General features: G+C 43.7%; 1 protein-coding gene across 1 annotated transcript in view; it reads right to left on the bottom strand.

Moving 5' to 3' along the window:
• Window positions 1–20042, bottom strand: part of TMEM178B (transmembrane protein 178B) — a 353447-nt gene extending 333405 nt beyond the window's left edge. The window contains exons 1-2 of the mRNA XM_090043310.1: window positions 19887–20042; window positions 18026–19595 (exon numbers count right to left, since the gene is read on the bottom strand). Of these exons, the coding sequence (XP_089899436.1) occupies window positions 18026–18407 (382 nt within the window). The 5' untranslated portion in view covers window positions 18408–19595; window positions 19887–20042. The remainder of the gene's footprint in view (window positions 1–18025; window positions 19596–19886) is intronic.
• Window positions 20043–24416: the final 4374 nt, after the last annotated feature.

The following is a 24416-nucleotide window of genomic DNA, read 5'->3' as shown; positions in this document are numbered from 1 at the left end:
AGTCTGGCACAAACTAGCTTTGGTAAAACTGTGCTGCATTTCATCCCATTTCCATTTACCTTCATGCCTTTAATTACCGTTGCCTTTAAAACATGTTATAAACCTTTGCCTACAGTTGTGGTCAGACCCATGGGCCTGTAGTTGCCTGACTCATCTTTTTGTCCCTTCATCTGCAATTCTGTCTCTATTCTGAGATGGAAATTATTCAAATCCCTGACTTAAGTACATTAACCTCTTCAAGTTTTACTTCCATTTTAGATGCGGTAATTTCAATTTCCATACTCTTGTTCTCATTAGTCATCCTGCCTATTGTCATCACCATTGAAAACTGAGGTAATGGAATCACTTAGGTTTTGAGCCATACCTATAATACATTTAATCTTGAACCCATCCTTTCTGTGTAGCCATCCCATTTCTTTTTATTTGTGTGGCTAAAAGAAACTTTTCATTGGTTTAACTCCTTTTCCAAGATCTAACTTCGCTTGACTTTTGACAATTCTCATGTTACCCCTACACTTTTTGGCCTCCATCATACAGCTTTGTTTGCACATCAATTTGTTTTTTCCATTGTATATAGGCTCTTTGCTTACTCCTAATATTCTTATTCATCCCAGGTAATATTCACCCATTTAGGTCTGGAGTGATTTCTTAAAAGTTCCCCCCCAACGTTTGCTTCAGATATAATTTTCAGGTACTTTCTGTACCTCTTTCCCAAGCCTTCTATACATTTAAGTCCTTCATACATTCAAAGTTTATCCCAAGGTAAAAGAGCTGAAAACCCATTTTCAAGAGTGACTTGGAATTTTAGACCACCCAACTAGATAATCTTTAAAGTTAAATGTTTCTTTGGAAGTGTAAGAAACCCTCTGAAAACTGCATCAAGTAGGGGGCACAAGCATGGGGTGCAGCATGCAACATAGCATGCAGTAGGGGGTACACGCTTTGCAGCAGTCAGAGATGAGAGTGAACCCAAAAAACAGAAGTAGCAAAAGCCAGCACAACCTTTGGAAAATTAGAAGCCTAAAACCCATTTGTATTCCAGAAGATTTAGACTCCTAAGTGCCTAAACAGTTCTGAAAATGTTGCTTATACTCATAGCTCATGTATGCATTTTGGATTATTTTTCTCAAAGTTATTTAAGTAATTAGTATCATAGGAAAGTAGGGCTGAAAGGAACTTCAGGGGTAGGGACAGAAGTTGCACAAACCAGTTGAAGTGATCAGAAACTGGTTTAAACCTGTAACAGAACAAAAGCTCAGTGCACATAAACCACTTTCAAAATGGCTGAAACCAGTTTAAGATAGACCTGGTTAAATGTACTATCAGACTTAACTGATTTGCGTCAAACTGGTTTATGGAACTTCTGTCTCAGACTCTTTCCTGGTTTAAGTTAAATTGAAGTCCACCAGCAGCCCTGGGCTGGGTTGTGCTCTGCTCTCTGCTCCAGAGAGCAGGGCTGGTCCTGCCCTTCTGCCTTCTAGTCTGAGCAGGGTTGGGGCGGAGGCGTGGCCAAACGCCCACCCAGAATGGCCCCCTGAGGTCAAGGGGGCAGGGAGGACATTTATTCCCCACTCTCTCCCCTCTTCCCCTCCAAGGGACCCCAGCCGGGGTCTGCCTGGCCAGGGTGTAGCAGCCCATCAGTTTCTCTCCCCACCCATCCCCCACTGCTGCTCGGGGGTGGGGGACATGGCCAGCCCTGTCTGCAGCCTCAAGTGAACAGGGACAGAGGGGGGTTTATTCCCCTCCCCTCCCCATCCCACCCAGATGGATCTAGCTCTGGGCAGAGCCAGCTGAGCATGCAGCTGGGGGAGCAGCTCCTGCCCAACAGCCCCTGCTACCTGCTGGAGAGCAGCACCAGCCCTGGCCCCCACAGTGGCGCACAGGGTGTGGGCTCTCCCCCTCAGCCCTGAGACCTATTACCTGCAGACACCGGGCACTGAGCTGGGAGCACCCCGTTCACTGTTCCCCTACCCAGCAGCGGCAGCTCAGTACAGCTCCGTGTACCAGGTACCAGGCGCAAGGCACGATCTGTGCGGCTTCCCTGCTACAGCCATCACTGTCAGGGAGCCCACCCTAGCTGTACTGGTAGGCACTGCCCATGCCACAGAACTGCAGTCGGCCATTGGGCAGGCAGACAGCATTGGCAGCAGCAAAGCTTTAGGGGTAGCACCCTGCGCCTGATACACAGGGCCATGCTGAACCCATGGCTTCCTCACCACCACTGTCTAGGGTGTGGCCAGACACCATCCCAGCCCAACCCCTTTAAGGCAAAGGGGGCTTATTCCTCCCTCCATCCCCTCTCCCACTGGGGGATCCACAGCTGCAGACCCCAGCTGGGGTTCCCAGGAGAAGAGGAGAGGGAGAGGGAATAAACCCCTTCCCTGCATTCGCTCCCCAGGACACCATGACAGAGGCTGGGAAGGCACAGCAGGATCGCCTACTGGCTGGAAGGGGAACTCTGGAGGTTCCAGGCCATGCTGACCCACGAGCAGGGGTAAAAAGCTGGGAAGACCCCAGGCTGTGGTCCCTGCAGGCCAGGGTAGAGGTTTAAACCCCTCCCCCAGTCATATTCAGCCTGCCAGGGCCTGGCCATGCCCCCCACAGTTCAGCTTCCCTCCAGCCTGAAGGGAAGGGAAGGCTTGCTCTAGTGCCCCCCAGCTTCTAGCCTCAGCCACTGCAGGCATATGCCTGCATTTCTGGAATCAAAAGTAAATGTCTATTCACTTGCAAATCAGTTCAATCTATGCAGGCTAGTCTAGCCTGCAAAAATTGAATCAATTCAGGCTCCAGTTTTTTGAATGTCTGTCCCTAGCCCATATGGTCATCTAGTCCAGCCCCTGCTCACAGCAGAATCATCCCAGACTAAACCATCCCAGCCAAGAGTCTGTCTAACCTGCTCTTGAAAATTTCCAAGGATAGAGATTCCACAAGTTCTCTGGGTAGCCTTTTCCAATGCTTGACCAACCTCATAGTCAGAAACTTCCTAATTTCCAACTTAAATTTCTCTTACTGAAGCTTCAAGTCATTGCTCCTGATCTTGTGCCCCAGTGCCACACAGAGAATAAAGCCCATCTCCATACTTTCTATAATCACCTTCCAAGTATTTGAAGGAAGCGAGAAGCCCTATCCAAGTCATGTTGCAGGCAGACTAATATGCTAGAGTGGACCACCTGGTTCAGTCTCTTAACAGTGCTAACTGGCTCACCCACAACACTGCATGAGCACAGCTACATTGTTTCCAGTACAGAGGTAGCCCACTCTGAGCACTGCAGTGTGTTTGGGGGCACCACTGCTAGCGGCAGTATATTTGCTGGTTGACACAACCCAAGGTATACAACACTTCACGAGGTAAGAAAATTTTCATACAGGGATTGTTATTTTCAGCACTAAAATTCAGCCACCCCTAGGGTGATACCAAATAATGGGAAGATCAGCACATAAACATCAGCATCTTTGCTAAAGCCAATGTTACCAGCACTGAGTCTTCAAACACTGACTTTGCTGGACCAGACGTTGCGGGCAGATGGCTGACTCTCAACTCCCAAAACAACTGGTCTACTACCAGCTTATCTGCAACCTGAGATCTCGAGGCAACCAGAGGAAATGTAACAAGGACACACTGAAGTGCATACCACATTGAAGGCATACCTCAGCATCCAGAGCTGAGAGAAGCTGCCTGCTACTGACTCCAAAGGCACCACAACCTCAGTCAAGTGGCAGCCAACTTCAAGTTAAAGCATCTTGCCCTTGAAGCAGAGAAGAGAGGGCATGGAAGGAAAAGGAGAGAAATCCCAGACAACAGCCTATTCTCTCCTGTGGAAAGTTCTGCAACTTCTGCAGGCTGGTCTATGGCTCAAGGATGGGACTCTTAAGTCCCCTCAAGACCCAGAGAGCTGTGGTAGAAGGATTACCAGCGATACCAAGAAATAATCTAATACTATAAGCTTGTGATAGGAAATCATATGGTTACACTTCTATGCCATCAGATCCTGTATGATAACCACTGTCCAGAGTCTTTGCTTTATCCATTAGATGGCACTTTCAGCAGTACCTTGTACAAGTGCACTGTTTCAGTGTTGAGCCAGTGGGACAAAGGGAATCACCCCCACTCATTACTGTGCATGCTGGCAGGTGCCCTTAAGAGGCCATATACATGTTAAACTGCCTCCAAATAGGGGTTCCCCTCTCCCAAAGTTTAGGCTTTAATGCCTAACCACATTGAGAAAATAAATGCGTCTGTTTAAAGGTACTGAAGCATGTCCAATACAAGTTGAGACTGGCACACATCATTTTTCATGATGCCACTACAAGGAAGGGGCATGATTAAAAGGTAACCTACCTCCGGTGCCCTCTCTTTAAACAACTTTATAGCTTGCACACAAAGGAAGACCTTTAAACACAATTGTAAAGCTATACCCTTCGTTTTTGTCATTACAAAGAAAAGAGGCATCACAGGTATGTATGAATACTCAATATATGAAAATAAAAAGGAAAGATACATCAACTGGAAAGGCCCTCATTTAACAGACATGAGTGTAAGTCCCGGTTCTGTGACAGGCTCAAAGTTGTCAAGTAACTGTATTTAACTGAACCAGACTAGTACAAACATCCTAAGCCAAATCCTAAAGGGTACTGGATCACTAAGCCCTGAGTCGTTCTATGCCTGAAGTCCTCTCCATAAAATGGGTTTAACCTCCACTCCCTGCCCAAGGCATTGAAAGAATAATTATATTAAAGGTTATTGGATATTATAATAATAGGGCAATAAGTACTTCATCATAAACAGATAAGTTTGCCTGAACCATCAGTTAGTGTAAACTGCATCAGATGAGAACCTGGCATTTAATATAATAATTAGCTTGCATTTAACAGTGCTGGCAGGGCTTTCATACCACCAAACTGGCAAAGGGACTGAAAGGAATACTGTTGAAGGAGAGTCTATGTTATTTCTTTGTTTAAAAAGAAATATTTTCATAATCAAGCATGTATTGATAATGAGAGAAAATAAGACAATCAATAGCCTTTATCTTAAGCAAAAGGATTTTTTCAAATCTCTCTGTTTATGATAAAACTGGAAGGAACTATCCCACCCCATTAGATACCAGAGAGAGACCTTCAGGCAGTTTAAAAACAAACCAGAAATCCCCAAATGTCTCATTAAAATCCTAATAAACTGAAAACATTCTTGGAATGATATAGAGGAAGCTGGCATTTTTTTATGGTTTGAGGATCTGAGTGGTGTGGTGTATGGGTGAAAATCCGAGGCACCTCAGGGTGAAGTGATCTCAAGAAAACTAGACATTAAAGTACCTATTGTTGGGCTTGCAAGTATCAAGGCATTCTTTTGAATGCTGGCTGTGAACGTATTGGTCTTTAATGTAGCCAAGAGTACCCTGCCACAATGAATAGAAATGATACTGTCAAGAATTTTAGGCCTTAACTGACACCAGTTACTGATGTTATTAGGGAAAATAATCCAGATGCTCACAACTCTGCTCTCTCCATTTTATCCAATCTAGAGTATGAGGTTACATTTCCTCCTTAATGTATGGTACTGACTGCATATCTATAAAGGACCTAAGAGAAACTCTGTCTAAGGCAGTGGTTCTAAACCTTTTTTAGACTCAGGGCACTCCTCAGAAAACATCACTTGTTACCTTTTGCTCCTTTCTTGATTATAGAAAAGTAGTAGAGCAATTTTTGTTGAAAAGAACTCTGAAAGACCATAACAGGTCAGAATGTTTCAGACACTATGGATTCCTATTTGAAATCTCTGGTTTATCTCAGGAATCTCATATAGGTGTTTGCATGTGCTGTGCTACCCTGATCAACAACTACTCATTTAGGAAAGCCTCAGTGATTCTGTTGAAGAAGCAGTCAGACAATGCTGCAATGATTCTCTCGGTCTCTCTAGCTGACGGGGTTTGGCTGACGGCTCTTAGTCATGTGTACAATTCATGCCTTTTGTTTAACACTCAGGTCCTTTTCTCCTTTATGCATATCTGCTCGAAATATTCATGCCTTTCTTGATCACTTATAGGCACATTAAACTATGGAAATATTCTCTCAATATGGGGCTGTACCTTAAATCAGTTGAGAAATTGAAGCTGGTAGAGAATACAATGCCACCCTTAAGCACAGAATCTCAGTGCAAGCCCATGACAACACCGTTCTAGCATCCACACTGACCACCTAGTGGTCTTGGGGTGAGATTTAGCATGATGGTTGTGATGGTAACATCCTAAGTGACTTGGCACCTCTCTGCCTCAGAGACTGTGATTAGCAGATGCGGGTTGAGACAGATCAGTATATGAAGAAGAGAGCTGATGAAGCATTTCCAACCTGCCTGTCCAAAACAGCCTGAATTTGATTTTTGAGACATGCTGAAAAGCTTTGTTGTTCTTATTTATTTGTATTAGGGCAGCACCTAGAGGCTCCAGCAGAGATTAAAGCCCAGTTTAGCTAGGCACAGTACAAACAGAGAGACTTCCTGCCCCAAAGTACGTATAAGTTAAGGGTGGAATCCTGGCTCTATTACAGTCAATTTGAAAACCCCCATCAACTTGTATGGGGAGAATGTAGGACAGAACTTCACCCTAAACAGACAAGATGATTACATATTTATTAAGGAGCTAATTGGCCTCTAAGCATCAAGTGTCCTTACCTTTACCTTTTTATTCAATGTACATTCCTAGTTCAACTCCCACATGCCCCAAAAGGGCCATTCACTTGACCTGGTGTTCACTGAGCAGGTCCTTCTCACTGGATAACCCTTCTCTGACTATCACCTGTCTTTCACCCCTCATACAAACCTGTTTATGCACTGCAGTCCATCAGTGTTAATTACTTTTTTCCTACTCATAGCCTTCTCCCCTCTGCCCTCTAACCCATTTTTTCTACTAATATAGTTATTGATTTTTACCTCAACTTTACCCTGTTCCACCTTTAACTCATTTGCCCATCTTTTCAATCAGAATGGCTTCCATACCAAACCTCAGCCCTAGCTCTACCCCGACTCCAGCCACCTGGCTCACTTCTGGCTTATGCCTCTCCCCACCCACTTCCTCTGCTCCTGCTGTTGCACTGCAGTTCCTTGGCCAGAAACAGTCACCCAGCTGACTTCCTCCACTACAAATTTCTTCTCTCACCTTCAGTTCTGCCATTCTCCCAGGTAAACAATCCAGCTGAACCCCATGCCTGAAAACCCAATTGCCTCTTTCCCATCAATTTAATCGCTTCTGAATCTTTTCTCTCATAGTATAAATATGCTTTAGTTTATTCCATCCTAAAAATAACCTTGGCCCCACCTGCACCCATTTGCTTCTCCAGTTACTATATTTTCTTTCTCCCCTTCATCTCCAAATACACTGAATATACTGTTTCCAATGCCTGTCTGGAGTTTGTCTCCTCCAATTCTGTGCTGGACCTTCTCCAACTTACTTCTATCCACTGAATTCCTCTCAGCAATCTCTAATGACTTGTTCCTAGACAAAGCTCAGAACCACCCATCCTCACTCTGCATGAAACATCAGATACCTTTAATGCAGTCGATCCTTCTCCTTTCTTTTCTTGCCATCTGTTGGCTTCCAAGATTCCACTGCCACTGTTTCTCCTATCTAATTGCACCTTCAGATGATCCTTCTCCACTGCTCCACCAACTTACTGTCCCTTCTACACCCAATCCCCAGGTACTCTTCTCCACCATACATACATATGCTGACAATCTACAGATCCACCCATCTAATTCAAAAATGTTTTCCTCTGTCTAAACTTTCATCTCAGTCGCTCCCTCTCTCACATCTAATGGATATCCACCTATACTCAAGCTCATCATAGCTTAAACAGAGGTGTTGCTGTCAATCACAAACCTAAAAGCTGTCCCCACTGCCTTCTTTCTTGATCAGTGCAGGCAACTACATCGTCCTACTTGCCTCAGGCCAGCAACTTGGTGATATTTTCATCTTGGACCTCACATGGAGGTTGTGTGTAAATCTTGCACAACTCTTCTATGTACCATCTCTAAAATATGGCCTCCACCCATACAAGCAAAATGCTCATCCAAGCTCTCATCATCTCATGTCTTGATTACTGCAGCCTCCTCTTCTCTGGCATAGATAAAGGTAAGCTTGCCTGGCTCACATCAATCCAAAATGCTTCTGCCTAGATCTCTTTACTAGCCTGGTGCTTTGACTAGTTCACCCTTTCTTGTATCCCTCCACTAGTTCCCCCGTCTCCTGCTCATCCAGCATAAACTGCTTGTCCCCACTATCAAGATGTCAGCTCTCACTTCTGGCTGGGTAGAATGCCAGTCTTCATCACCCACTTGGTAAATTTTCAGACAAGCACCTTCACGGCTTCTCCTAGGCTGGGCTTTATCCTGAGGAGGCGCTCTCTCAGGCACCTACAAAACTAACTCAGAATTCTTTTTCAAAAGCCTCTTAAGAACAGTTCTTTTCCACGACATCTACATGGGCTGCCGATGCATTAAGACTCGCACTGACCAACACTGTCTCCTTATGTTTCCCCAAAGTCTGCCTGCTTTCTTTTTGCATACTTGGTTCATAAGATCCTTGAGACAGGAGCAATCTTTTTTCTTGTGGGTTTTTACAGAGCCTAATACAGTGGACTCCTGGTCCAGGACTAGAGCCTATAGGCGCTACTGGCATACAAATACTTCCACCACTACTACTAATAGTAATACTTTTCTTTGTTGATATAGAGCCAAGGTACAGAAAAATAAAATCATTTGCCTAGGTCATACAAAATCCAGACTTCATAACTTATACCTTAATCATGTAAGTATCCTTTCTTTCCTCTATTTCACCAGCTATCTGGGAAGGATTAAGGTGTTGGCAGGCTCAGCTAGGTGAGTCTGGATATAATCTGTAGGTGTGATGGGGACAAGTTCCCAGGCCACATCTCAATCTTGGCTTGCCCCCTGTCTAGGGGCAAACTACCCACCTTGCTTGTCTGCCATGACTTGTAATTTAATTATAAAGTTAATTAGGCAGGAGGCTTCTCTTCATGCGCCCACTGTTAAAGGGCGACACGTACATGCTCTGACCCCCCCTTTATGTGTCCCATGCCTGGCAGATGACCTATCATTTGTTCTATCTCCAGCTTGAGGCCTGGACAAACTCAGTGCATAGTTCGCCCTGTTACACACTGCCCTGCTCTGGGCCACACTCACTATGTCCCACTCTCACTGAGGCCTCTTATACTCTGCCTGCTCTCATCAGGCCTGTCTCATACCACCTACTTTGGGCCTCAGTCACGCTGCCCTGCTCCCTTGAGCAATCCCATAGGGCTATCAGGCTTGACTCTCCATTCCTTGAGTGGTCCTGGCTCAGCCTTTTGGGTCTCTCCCATGACCTTCATCTGAGTGGTTGCCAATCAGTTCCCCAACTCTGGGCTGACTCTGCCCCTAGCCCCTCACCAGGCCACAGGGCCCCTTCCTTGGGCCAACACTCTGCCCCTACTCTGGGGCACCTCCCTCAGGCTCAGCATACCTGACTCTAACAACTCTGCCCTCTCGCTAGGGCTTAGGGTCCTTCACCCCTGCAGGCTCAGGTGCCTTCTCATGGCATGCCTGGGCCACCACACCAGGGTCCTCCACCCCTTTAGGACTCAGGTGTTTCTATAACCATACCTGGCCTCCCTTGCTCACACAATACCCACCGGGTGCTGTGGTTAAGATTCACTGCGGAGGTTTGCGATCCTGGTATTTAAATGACACTACCCCACCACAGGCAGTCCTACCAGGCCTCCCTACCCCAGCAGAGTGCAGTTTTAGGTCATGCCCAGGACCAGGAGCCTCCAGGCATCCCCATGGAGCCCCTTCCCTTACCTCCAAGGTGTTCCTGGAGTAGTAGCTCAGCAGGGTGATGTTCTTCCCTTGCTGGCTGGCAGCAGACTGCTGCCCCAGCCTTGAGAGCTGGCCCTTAGGGTGAGAGCCACCCTAATCACCCTAATCAGGCACCTGCTGGCTGCCTGCTCCATCACAGTAGGCATTAAGGCTTTGTGAGAACTGAGATGGGGAAATTTCAGATGGGTGTTCTGTCTAGTATTCTGCAGAGAAGAAATGTCAGTTTGCAACTGCTTTTCTGTTTTAAATTGGATTGTGTTTTGAATTTTGCATCACGGACACCAAGGTTCCGCAAGTTAGATTCTTTCTATATTTATTTGTTAAAAATTAAATAATTATACATCCTGTAGTCCTTCTGCATGAAAAACTCCTATTGGTTTAATGGGAATAGCATATACACCTAAGGATCAGGGGATCACATCACCAGGGATCTGGGTTTTCCGGTTACCACAGGAAAATGGATTTCCCCCTTTACCTGATGGAAATGCAGACTTCTCACTTCAACGGTGAAATCTACGGATTTTGCCTTTTTGCAAAGACCTCTCTGCAGGCAGGCAAAGTTCTACCCTGCAAGGGGCTGGGGGCGAGCAGGAAGGCAGTCACATACGGGGGCGCCATGTGGCAGGACAGGGGCTGATGCCCAGCTGCAGGGTGCATGGGGCTTGGGGCCCAGGGCTGCAACGCACAGCCACAGGGTCCAGGCAGGGAGTGGGATGTGGCTGCAGGTGGCTAAACCAGGGGGCAGGGTGTGGGGCCAGGTCCCTGCCACTATATGCGCTCCCCAGGGGAAAGGGGACCCGTGTCCCCTAGACCTGTGTACGGAGTGGGGGGTGAATGCAAGCTGCCCACTTCAGGCTTGGGCCCTTGCCCTGCTGCCCTCCCCCCAGGGTCTCTGCAGCCCAGTGGGTGCAACCCAGCACTGCAAGGAACAGCAGAGCTGCACGAGGAAGCTTCTTGCTGCTGCAAGCTCCGTGCTGGCCTGGCAAGGTATCCCCTGCATGCACAGAAGCAGCAGCACTGGGTTGTGCCCCTCGCTGTTGCTGTGTGGGCAGGCAAAGCTTCACCAGGGCAGTGCAGTGCTCACAGCTGCAAGGAGCTTCCTTGCATGGCTCTGCAGTACCAGGTTGTGCCCAGTGGGCTGCAGATGCCTCAGGGGAGGGAAGCAGGGCAGGTAGCCCAAGCCTGCAGCAGGCACCCTGCACCCACCCCCACCCCACACAGATCTGGGGGCCATGGGTCCCCCTGGGAGTACGCACAGCAGCAGGGTGCCAGCCCTACCCCCTGCCCGAGCCCATAGCAGGCAGGCAGCAGGGTGGGGAGCCTGAGGCACTGGTAAGCTCCCAAATTGCTTTACAATTGTAAAAATAATCAAGAAAACATGGTGTTCAACTGATACATACATATATACCTACATGTATATAGTGGCCTTTCATTTTAATCACGGATCTGGGGGCTCTTAATCGAACAATCTGTGATATTTTATCAAAGAATTTGTGATTTTTTTTAATCAGGGAACACTAGGATCCCTACATATCACTAACTTGTTTTCATTCTAGCAATGAATAATATGTTAATATACAAACACTGTTATTTTTGTAAGACCCACAAAATATGTTTTGTTCTGCATTTTCTGTCTCTGTAGCAATTAACCTAAAATCCTAGAGCTGCACTGTAATCAATGAGGTTGAGAGACAAAGAATGTGGGGTGCACAATCCTGCCGAGAGCTTTGAAAACCTCAGCTTCTTTTGAGACATGGCATAACCCTGTCATTTTTACTTCCATTTCTCTTCACATTGGGGGGGGAATCAACAGCTGGACTGAAATTAGTCTTTTAAAAGATCATGTTTAAAATACAGTTGCAATATTAAATCAGAAAGATTATATATATAGCATTTTCCTGTATAAATATTATAGAACTAATTATCTTAAATGCCTCAGAGGTGGTATTGTTTTTGTAATCAATTACAAGGATTTTTTTTAAAAAATGCATTTCTATTAGAGTCCAATGCACCTAAAATACTAATACTAAAATACTAAGGTGTTTTTGTTTTTTTCTATATGCACCAAGTCCTGCTCCAACTTATACTTATGGAATACCGCTGGTTTCATATGCATGTGCATTACACTATCCCAGAAACTGAAACTCTCTATAGTGAAGCCATCCTTAGATTCTTGTGGAAAAAGAACTGTTTTACTTGGTGGTCATTCAAAATATACATTGATAGAATCAGAAAAATCTCCTTAATGAGAACTGCTGTTGCACAAAATCTATGCTCTCTTAAGTCTGACACCTTCAAAACTGAGCTTAAGTGGGATGCAAATGGTGTACTGGCCTCGTCTAGCTCCCCACACAGGGACCTGGAAAAAGACCCTAAAGACCTCTGAATTCAATAAAAAGCCTTTGCCAGACTCCAATAAGAGCACTACTGAACCCCAAGTGAGGTCCTTTTTATAAATGGTACACGTGAAATAAAGGACAATTGTTTTAGTTGTTTATAAACAAAAAATACATGATTGCTTTAAAATTATGAAGGACATGTTAAAAACAAATGTCTTTATTAACCTAGCAAAATATTATGATAAAAAGTGGACTTCAGATAAATGAAGGATATTGCGGGAAGTAAATCTTTCCACTCCTACAGCTATTCTCAGTAGCCTTTCTTCAAACTTGTCCAATTTCACATAAATTATCCCTAGTGATGGTTAGAGTAGTCTTGTTATAGCTTTTTTGCTCAATTGTGATACACCTCTGACAAATCTATACAGAGTGCTTTCATTTCAGAATTCTTGCCCGTTATTTAGCGTGGAGTTAGACTGCATAGAAATTGGGTTCTCCATTTCTGTGGTGATACGGGTTAAATAAACTCATAATAAAATGTTTTTAAAAATACAAAGTAACATGATTTCCCTAGATTTTTGTGAGGGTGGATTTAAGATTACTGCAGTTATTTTTGAGTAACTAGATTCTAATGGCAGCAAACAGAGATGAGAGCCCAGAGTCCAGGCAGTTTTAATTGGCGGTCTTCCAAAAGCAAAACGATAGGTCTTCTGACTGGTAATTGTCTAAGTGGAATGGTCTCAGGATATTGTGAAACTTCTTCATAGGTTTTATTGTACCTATATTACAAAATGATTTAATTTTATTTTCCTCCTGTTTTCCCTAATGTTTAGTACAGGACAAATGTTTGGTCAAGGCAGCCATGTAATGTAGATACATCCCAATGAAGAGGGTCCCAATTTTCTTTTCAGGTACTTTCAATCAAACACAAGAGATTGTCAGCTGATGAATGCAGAGGCAGGAAGTAAACGCCTCCTTTTGCTTACCACTTACTGCACTGAACTGACAATTATCTACATTGTGGGTTTTTGCTTGCCTGCTTGTTTTTCTGTTTCCTCTAGAGAATCATTGCTGAAGGGTGGAACATTAGTGCTGTGCTCACTGTGAACCTAGAATTCACCAGTGATGTAAAATTAATTTGGAAGAGTACACAGCCACCATAGGGCTGGAAGAAGCCTAGCTTGTTAAGCTACTTTCCACAAAGGCTCCTGAAGGGCTTTCAAGATCAAAAAAAAGCCCTAACCACACTGAAGAGGATAAGTTTAATTACACCCAGAGACAAGAGGCCTGTCTTCAAGTTCTTACTCCAGTAAGTGATCTTTACTGAGAACCCTCAACCCATCATGTGAATAAAGATTACACAGGTGAGTTAAAGTTAACAAGACTTGGCCCCTGTTTGTTCACTTGCATGTAATAATGTTCTTCTTAGCCATATTTTCTGTTGTCTTCCTTATTTTTTTCATTGACATTAATGAGAAAGAGAATAAAGCGTGATGTAGCCATGATGCTCCACAAAATATGCAAGGCAAAGGTTTATCCCACCTACAGAGCTGGTCCACTAAAAGTTATCACCCTAAGAAATCCTTGCCTTAAAGAGAATATCTTAATTGCCCAGTTTTGTTTGGAGGCCTTTTGTCTGTCACATTTATTTGTCAGTTTCTTTTTGTGTAAATTTAATTGCGGAAATACTAGTATGTTTCGATTCACTGTATACCAATCTAGCGGTATTATTTCAAAATCTTCCAGATGGATCAATGGGAATATATAAAAATAAAGGGGAGGAAAAAAAGCATGGTATAACTTTTATGCATTAAAATCACTGCCTTTTGATAAGAAAATGGAGGGAGCATGTTTTCAGTCATGACAAAAAAACTATACACAAGATCTTGATATACTTGTAAAAAGCAAAAATAACAAATAAAGAGCAGAAACAGAGACCTGATCTAGAATGTTCCGAACAGCCTTGGCTTTTAAAACCATCAGTGTCTTAATGTTTCAGTCCTTCATAAAGACCAAACCCTGCAACTGACCTGCACTTCCACCTCTAATCAAGTTCAGCAGCAGTTCTACAATCAAAACAACTTCAAGATATTTTCAAAAGTGGGAGACATTCTTAATGCCCTGCTAATTACGGACTACACCCTACAGACTTCAAGTAAAACTACTATTTTCAGTACTGGAAGTTTTTTTTCTGGGAAATGATGCATGGTTTGTTAAAAAATAAGTAGATTATAAAAGATCCTCTCCACCTTTCAAAAGAACTCTTAATAGCATTTGCATATAGTACTGTAATAATCGCACAGTACTGTAATACTATACAGCAACCAATATTTGGGGCTAGGGCCTGCATTGATTTATGCAGTTCATCAATATGCACACTAGGTGAAATTCACATTTGACGGAGGGACAAAGCCTTATGCACTAAGGGAAGTGTTAAATCGTGCTAATTACATGCTTTCCCTCTGCACAGATGGGAATTTCATCTACAGTAACACTTGTACCCTACTTTTCTAGCTGAGGCTAAAAGCAAACATTTTATTGGTCCTGGAACCAGTTATGCATGTGTTTCTCCTGAAATAAAACAGGCCCAGGATTGGTGTGTATACACAATATCCTCTCAATTACGGTTTAGGGAACAGCTGAATGACCTGCCACTTTTCTGCCATCAATTCAATGATGCAACGCTGGGACAACCACTGAGACACGCTTCACAATGTCCTGGGACAAACTATTAGCACTTTTCATACCGTGAACTTTTTTAGGGTTTGTACCAGGACAAACGTGGGCATCTGGACTACCGCGCTTTGTCTTGAAAGAAGACAGTTTCTCCTGAGACGCGTGATAACTACTTGTATCCTCAATGGTACAGGCATGGCAAGGTCATTCATAACCCTTCATGTTTGCACATGGCATGCTTTGCCTAACCCCTGCTTAAGTTGTTGCTTCTAGATACACATCAGCAATGGAAGCAGAATCAAACAAGGAGTGTGAATATATCTGGACGGAGCTAAGAATACGTGCCTCACATCAGAACCAAACACTGTTCTCTCAACCTGACAGCAATGGAAAAAATACTCCTTTTTTCATAAACTGATAGTGGAACTTAGACAAATGCTGTAACATCTGTGCTTAGAATATGAAACAGGGACATTATTTATTTCAGTTCCCTTACAAGGGTATGGGGTGCTTCAACACATATACTGGTATATATACTAAATTCCTTTTTCACTGATTGCAGGATACAAAGATTTTTTTAATGGGTTTTTTACATTACTTTTTTCCTAAACAGGAGAAAAATCCTTTCATTCTCGTTGATATTTTAAGTATCTAACTGTTTAAATAAAATGACTGTCAATCCTATAATATGATGGTTCAGGATTTATTTTCGAGTAAGCTAAAGCTTTGGATTGTTGAATTCTTGTAATCTTCATTTTTCTGTTTTAATTTTCAAAAATACCAAGGTTTAAAGAAAATAGAATACTTTTCATAATGATTCAGAGATGTTATAAAGATATATAGTCATTCAAAGCAATCCCCATTTTCACTGTTATATTGACATTTGACTTAAAGTGGCCTCCTTCTTTTAAATTTCCCCTTTTACATGCAAAGAAAAAAGTTAAATGCATACTGCAAAGCTTTGAGACAAATAAAATATTGCTTAAACACTCAGTTTTAAACACCATATGGACCGGATTTAGAACCCTATCAGCAAACAGTCGCAGGGATACAATTGTTCAGGCTTCACCTATATGCATAAATACCCAAAATGCACGCATGCTTTTGATCACTGCACAAGTGCTAACAATTGCCTAACTGACCATGGGTATGCAATCCAATTTACAAGCATGTATTTTGTGCCTGAGTCCATAAATTAGACACCTGCCTTCATTTGAAAATCTGCCTCTGTATGCATAGACTCAAGTGAACATACACACATACAAAAGTGGAGCTTCTGAAAATCAATTCCCCCTGCATTTCTGTTCCTGAGTTCAAGATCTTTCTTTTTTCCTGCCTTCACTAACACCTAAAGCAGTAGTTCCCATATTGATTTAAGTGTTAAATGATTTCAAGAGCTCTAGCAGGGGAAGTACAGATTCCTTAACTCAGGCTGCAGGAAGCAAGTGAAGGAAGAACTGATTTTCACATATGTTGTTATAAAAATGAAATACGTGTCCAGTACTTTAGACTCTATTTTAAATAGTATTAGCACTAGAAAAACATGCTGGATTGTTATCCCAGAGACTGAAATTCTTTGTTTATCCATTTCCCAGGCACAATACAAGCCATGGTATGAGCAACCCCAGCACTGCCACACTAGTATTCTTGAACCTTAACTTGGAGGAATTACATTAATCTTTGGCCTGACTGCTATGACTGCCAATCAGGGTGTCAATGTGATGATAGGTCTTGGATGTGGTCACCTGTCCATTGCAAATTGGACTGAAGCCACCAATTCATTTTATATAAGCCATTAATCAGCAACCAGACACTAATGACTTTTGGTCCATAACAAACTAAACTGGATTTGAACTGATAATCCTAAAGTGGTAATCTCCAAATTCCATTACACATATGCTTACGCTTTAAAAATGCAAATGCTATTAGCCTTTGCAATTTACTTTTAAAATAAAACAAACTAAATATATTGATTAATGTAACATGTTACTGTACATGTAAATAGCTCCGTCGAACATTTCTGCATACAATGCCATAAAAGGGGAAGAGAACAGGCAACCCCCCCCCCCCCCCAAAAAAAAACCGGGGAGGGGGAGGGAGGGAGGATAATGAATATATTTTTAAAAACCAAGTATTTAAAAAATATATTTATAGTACAAGAAACAATCCATTTATTGTTGTGAAAATACATTCCTCAATGATTCTCTGAAAGCAGCATAACATCCCTGTGTGGAAGAAGGGAATGGTTGCTGTTTTATTCTGTGGGGATAACATAGTACAGGCAGTAAGGATGCTGTAATCCTGAACTAGAATCCTAATCATCTTTAAAAAATAAATATTTTTCACAGGACAGAGAGGATGCTTAACAAATAGTTGCTCATGCTGCACTTTGGATCAAAGAAATGTTTGAGGCAAACTGGCTGACCATAGTTAACTAGCTCCTGAAAGAAAAAATAGCACAATGATGCTACTGGCATCTCCTTCTACAAAGGAACAAGATTTTTTTTTAGATTATTTTTTAGCTCTTGGTTAAATCAATTTCAATTTTTTACAACTTGAAAATATTCTGAAATCTGAATAAATCACAAGCTGTGTTCTCTCTCTCTCTCTCTGGCTTTTCCCTTTGTTTACCCCCCTTCTATGGCTAGAAGAGGTCTGTGTGCTTACTGTAAGCTGTGTGATTTGGGACCAATATATCCTTTTGGAGCTGATTTGGTGATCAGGAATAATAAAATACCTACAGTCTAGGATAAAAGAAAAAGAACAAAAAGCTGAGCTGAGTCAACAGGGTCAGACTATGAATGTTCTAGTTTGGAAACTATCATTTAGTTTATGTGGAAGGCACTCAAATACAATGGTGGTGGACAGTCTTAAAGAAGTTTTAGCCAGATAGAAGGACCTTCCCTGTATCAATTTAACCAAGGCATTCTGAATTTTCCCCCTTTTCCAAAACTCAGCAGTGAAGAACTGGACAACCTACAATAACCAATTATCCCAAGGGTTTGTGAGATAAGATACCTGAAGCTCTGAAAACCTCATTGCCAGGAGAGGTCAACAGCTGGGAGTGTTTGCTGTGAGGCTGGACCATATGGCTTAGTAAGGTTCTGCAACTTAAAACAGCTTTATTTGGAAAAATGGCCCTTACCTTTAGCAATCAGCTCCTCCAGTTCTTGGTCAAATCCTTGTCGGTGGCATTTTCTCCAGAGCCCCATGTTCGTCGAGTTATACTGTCTGTTGCACTCATCAGCTGCACTCATAGCAAAGAGCTGCCTCCTGTTTCTTGCCAAGAGGAGTTTCCCTTCCCAGCGGTCCAACCTAGACCTGCTGGCCCTGAGAGGCAGGTTATTGTTGGAGTTATAAATGAAGCCAGGGTCGTTTCTCTTAGTAGTGATGGTTTTGCACCTCTCCCTGTGCTTCCTGGCATCAGTTTCATACCAGTGGTCAGAGCAGATTGCCACAGCCAGCATGCCCAGGGCACACAAAGCTAAAGAGAGGCCAGCATAGAGCAGCAACCTTCCAGCAGCCATACCTCAGCTTCACAGAAACACCATGGACATCTTCACAAAAGGGAAAGCCCTTCAATGGGAGACCACACAAATCCTCCAGGAGCAGCTGCAGGATGTCACTGGACAGAGTCCACCTTAAATGTCAACAACTGTGGTTCACATCCAAGTGGCTGAAGACACTAAAAGCTCAAAAAAGTTCTGCCCTGGAGAGAGTCCTGGGCCCTCATGTGTCTCTCTTGAGGTTCAAGTCTTTCAGTGCAGGGCATGCAAGGAGGATACCGGGCTACAGTAAAACAGCTGGGAGCCCAGTGAATCACCTACAGAGGTGTCTGCCCCTGTGCATGCACACAAAAGTTAACTGTGGTTGGGGAATAGTCACTTGAAGTGATTTGAAGGCTATGGCTGTGCATTCAGTCCATTAAGTTCATTCGATCTGGCTAGCTCAGAGAAGGATGGCTTTAATATCATCAGGTTAACTATCATATCACAGGAGCACAGGACAGAAGGGGAAAGTTCGGTGGCCAGAAATCTTCTGATTTCAAACAGCCAATTATCCTGATTTCAAAAATCCATGATTTGCTTTTTCTTTGTCAGTAGCTCAGAAAGAGCACCGTCTGGTCGGCTGGTTTGTCTGAAAGCAGGGTCGAAAGGAAAAATGGGTGGTGGATGCTTTAATTTCAATCCTGGGTTTAAAAAAAAAAAAAAATCTTTCCGGGTCTCATAAGAAATTCAGGCTTGCGGGGGCCTTTCCATTAAGCAGACTTGGTGGAGATTTGCAGCAAATGACATCTTTGTTTCAAGATCACTTCTTCTTCTCTCCCAGCTGTGCTGCTCGCAAGGTTTGTTTTGTTGTCTCTGCTGTCATCAAGGCAACCTAATGCTAACAATTTCTTTCCTTGACTTGCTAAAGCTCAAGTGTACCAAATTACTAACAGAACAGCGGTTCTGCTCTCTCATCTAAAGTAACGCAGCAACCTCTCTGGTCCTCAGTAGGAGTGTGAGGCAGCTGGAGTGTGGGGGTTGGAGGAGATGCAGGATTCACCACCATGGATTGAGCCTGTGCCAGTTAGGCAGCAAATAAAGCAGTCCTAGAGCCCAGCATCTTTGTGTGGCTTTTTTCCTCCCTTCTGTTATTGCAAAGCTTCCTTTTTCACCACAGCTTCAGTTTCTCAGGCGAGGCTCTCCTAGCCACACAGGCACATTTCCCATCTGCAAAATGAAGGCAAGCAGGCAGGGCTACAGCTGATTAAAAGGATGGTAAGGGGTGGAGGGAAAAACCCCCCCAACCAATCTAATAGGGGAGGGGGAACAGCCTCTAACAGTTGTCAACAGCTTTCAGTCTGCACCATTTCTTTGACATATGGCCTGATCTCCACATAGAAGCCGAGATCTCTAGCTCAGCAGCTTCACGCAATTCATATCCCCAGCATCAGCAGATATATATTCAGACATTTTTTTCTTAAATTTCCATGCCCTGTCTCTCTAACGGGAATAACTCACCCATCTTGCAGAGGTCAGGAGAAACAGAAAGGAAGCTGGAGTCCACAAGCTTTAGAAATCTCATTTCACCGTTTTTAACCCAAATAAGAATGAATCCAACCTTCTGTACACCAGGGAATCTTTCCTTGTTCAAACACTGAGCCCTGCAGCCTTGGCTAAAGCCTACAGACACAGAATACAGAGCACTGAGCCAAAAGCCAGTGATGTCACCCATGCAACGTGAGACTCATTTCTTATTTCTCTAGCCTCCTTAAAGATAAACTGCACCACTTCACAGACAGGAAATGTCTAAGTCTTACTTTCTTAAAAGGGGAAACAGGTAAAACCTGGATCTACCTGAATCCTTATGGATCGTGAAGATTGTTACTCCATGCCCCCAAATCTCATCACCAAAATACAAAACAAGTGTAGCTGTTTCCTAGTGCACTAAAAAGTCTGACCTCTGATATCTCTCAGGGCATAAGCTTCACAAAAAAAAAACCCCAAACAAAACAAAAGAACAAACAAACAAAAAAGAGCACCTGAATTCTGTGGGAGCATCAAATTTTGGCCTCTATGCATTCAAATTGTCATGTTCAAAAAGAAAAATAAAGTATGGTCACTTCTACTGCATCAAATCATTTTGGACCATGGGATATCTTAGAACATGAACATCACAAAATCCAGGATCTGGCATATGGATCCAGTAAGCTCCATCCAATTTTTGGCCCTGACCCAACAAATTTCATGACATGAATATAAAACAAGTATAGACACTCCTACTGCACCAAAAATCCAGACCCAGATACATCTAAGAGCACAAGCACTACTAAATTTTGGATCCACATGGATTCTTGCAACTCTTGGCCCCCACAACCCATAGTGTATAATCTAAAGAGAAAACAAGTGCAGCCACCCTTATCTAGAAGGACTGGGAATCCAATTGCCCAAGAGCACTGAAAACAAATAGATTGGGTGCCTATGACCCACCAGTGTTTAACACCAACCACTCAAACTCAAATTCAACCCTTGACATAAAGAGAGAAAAAGTCACAGCTCCTAGTGCACCAAAATAGCCAGATCCTCTTGCCAAACAGCTGCTTCATAAAAATACAGTGCTGGGTCCTAAACGTTTTTGGCCCCACACTAACCCACACTGTACTATTACTCAGGCAGCATTTGTGTTTCTCCTACTTTACCAGAGGTGGCTAACCATGTTAGTCTGATGTCAGGCAGACGGTAGGGCAGGATTTGTCTACTTAACCAGACAAATCCATGCTCCAATGCACTTAGAGTTTCAGAACAGTTCAGCAAATTTAAACACATAAACTTAAATATATGTTGGCTACCCTAAATTATCTTTGGTTATGTTTCAGTCAATTCATGCCATGGTTTAAACAAGGGCTATCCAACTTTTAAGTGACTTGGGGTCATTGGTGAACATGTAGGGGGTGCACGTGGGTGCACATGCACCCCCTGAGCATGGCGGTGCGCACCCTGAGAAAAGACAACGCCGGCAGTGGTTGCCACTCGCCACCCCCTGCTGGCAGCGTCTACAGGCACTCCGCAATTGCCGCTGGCTGCTGCCAACGCTGCTGGCAGCATCTGCAGGTGACCGCCTGCCACCATGTTCCCACTGCTGACAGCACTGCCACTGCCTGTGGGAGCTCACCGTGCTACCCCAACCTTTGGGGGCATGCGATACTCATGCTTGGTGTTGCACTAGTGGGGCTCATGGGTCACTGAGCCACATGCTGTATAGACAGCCCACCCATTGCCCTGCATGCCTGCACCCTGTTCTTCCCCCATTGCAATACTCTGCTGCACCACATGGCCCCGGCTTCACCCGGATGGCTTCACGCTGTGCCACACAAGCCACTGAGGCAGCACAATGAGAAGGAGGAAGGGGGAGTAGCAGCTGGCTCCGACCCATAACTTAACCACTTGCTGGCCACATGCAGTCTGCCAGTTGGACAGCCCTAGGTGAAACCTTGGTAGTAGAACCCATGCTTTTTTTGGATTCCAAAACACACTTGGAACCAGGTGGTTATAATGGATTAGGAGAACCTACCCCTGGCCTTACTCTGAGCAGGCTTTAGAGATTCATGGACAAAAGTTTTCTGGATCCAGTATAACTTGTGCATCAAATCTGCCTCAGATGTGAATGTGTCAGAGCCTGGGTTTCTCTGGGCAAACAGAAGTGGCTACATGTTACCTATTATGATAGTTAGGGACCGAATTCATGGCAAAAGTACAGTCTTTTAATCTTGCGTGTTCCCCCATGCACACCTTGCCCCTTCCGCCCCTGTCCCACCCCGGCTGATTAGTGGAGGACCCTGACACTGGAGGACCCTGACACTCCCTCCCAATCAGCAGCGAAGCTAAAACTGTGGTTTTAGACATGGCACCGTTTTTGCCTCCCCGACAGTCAGCAGCAAACAACAGAGCCACCAGGGGTCCCTTGGCCAATCAGTGGGGGGGAGCAAAACCAGCACCATATTTAAAACTGCAGTTTTTGCCTCCCCGCTAATCAGGACCAAGCTGCACACAGGGCCCCTCTGCTAATCAGTGTGGGGAGGGCGCAGGGGAACCTGAAAAATTAAAGGAGCCACAGCCATGTCCGCCATGAATTCAGTAGGTCCCTATTGATAGTAGAAGACATTTGGATGGGGCAAAAAATAAATGAGTAAGTAAAATGGTAGGATCCCCAAGACGATATATAATAATGGACATGCTACTGAGCAAATACACAGAGGTCTGGGTTATTACAGTACAGCTGAAGCAATTCTAGCTGCAGGTAGGAATTTAGGGCTTGGAATAAAAATACAGCAAAATCTAGGTGCTAAATGCATATTTTGTTGGTTCCTTTTTCCACTTGGGAAAAGGGCCTGAATTTGGTAGGGCATGAGAACCTACTTCATTTTTCTCTCTCTCAAAAGTAGAATTATGAAGAGTGGGGCCAAAATCAGCAGAATCCAGATCTCAAATCTCGTATTCCGCTAGTATCAGGCACAAATGCACTAGAGCCACTGGAATAATCTGAGTTGAGAATTCATTTTCTATTTAGACAATAGAAATAGGGGGGAAGGCACCTATCAACATCCAGGTATCAGATGTGAATGTGTGTGGAAGGCATGCTCTAGGATACAACAGAGGCTGGATTTTTAAAAAAAATTTTTGCAGTTAAATAGCTACTTTTGTTTCCTTTTTTGTCTCACAGTTTGGGGCTCGAGGCCAAACACTGGTACATAAAACCAGGTTTTATCTTTTTCCCTGAAAAGGCATGTTGGTGGCAGTCTCTGTGCAATTTTTGCTTGTATTTGTAGCACTATCTATATCCTCCCTCAAGTCGCTTTTAATATATAAATGCATCAGGAAATGCTGGATTTCAGATTAGCCTCAATTTAACTCTCAGAATTAAGCCTTTTTCCCCCCATTATCACCACCGCCTCATTCTTTACAGAAGGGGCAAAATACTGCTTGTTGCAGACATTACAAACATTTTCTCCATCTCCTCTCAGGATTATTGTAGGCAGCCCCATCTCAGCACAAACAGATCATTATTAAATTCTCTTCCTACCCCACCCCCGCCACGCCACAGAAAAAACAATCACTGTGGATCCTCTGATGAATGCAAGCGGAGAGAAAGATATATAGAGAAAAGTACACATGCACCTTGGATGCTACATCTCTCCAGTAAATTAAGTATGCCTTGAGTTAATAAATATGAGTTTTAATAAATTTAAATACAAATATGCAATTTCAGTAAATGATCTCAACAAGAGCTGAAGCATTTCTATCTGCAGACTGTTTCCTATGATGTATGAAGCAAGATAGGACAGAGGTGCAATGAGAACATGTCTGAAGGCATGGGGCAGAGAAACAGAGTCCAAGGATCCCATTCAGAACAAATTCATTGTGACAAGCTGACTGTATTGCCTGTTAGACCTCACCACAGATGTTATCTCCAGGATAATGACAGTCTATTCTCCCTTTCCTTGCCGGATTGTTTCAGCTCTCCTTAGCACCCTTCAGCCACAGCAGCCTAATGCCTTTTCAGAAAGCTTCAAACAAAGGCAGTGAGAGAGAATGGGCGCAGGCATTTGGTTGTGGGGGCGGACTGGAGCCGGGAGGAGTGGAAGGGAAGAGTTTCTTGGAGAAATCATTTGTAATTTGCTTTTCTTCATTTTTTTCAAATCAAAATGACCTCCACCATATTTTTCCTTTTCTTCTTCCTCCTATTTTTTTCCTTTTAAAGAAAAAGAGTTCAGTGCCATCTAGTGGGGGAGGGGATCAAACAACTCAATGCACTTCCTGGTACAGGGATCCCAGCTGCTGACTCAATTTATTCAAAGAGCAGGGCTGAGCTTCAACATTTCCCTTCGCGTTTGGTAAAATCCTCTCTTCAGATGGCCAAGGGATGAGGTTTATCCCACCGGGGCTCCATCTTTGCCTATCTGAGCCTCCTACTGAAGTCTGGGGTTTCTTAATGTACTCGTTTTGAGAAGCACTATTCTGCAGAGCATTTAGCCACTGTAATTACAGGGATTC

Source organism: Crocodylus siamensis, chromosome 4 (genome assembly GCF_052110815.1).
Source record: "Crocodylus siamensis isolate JL-2025a chromosome 4, ASM5211081v1, whole genome shotgun sequence".
NCBI lineage: Eukaryota > Metazoa > Chordata > Crocodylia > Crocodylidae > Crocodylus > Crocodylus siamensis.
This window is presented reverse-complemented; position numbering and strand designations above follow the sequence as displayed.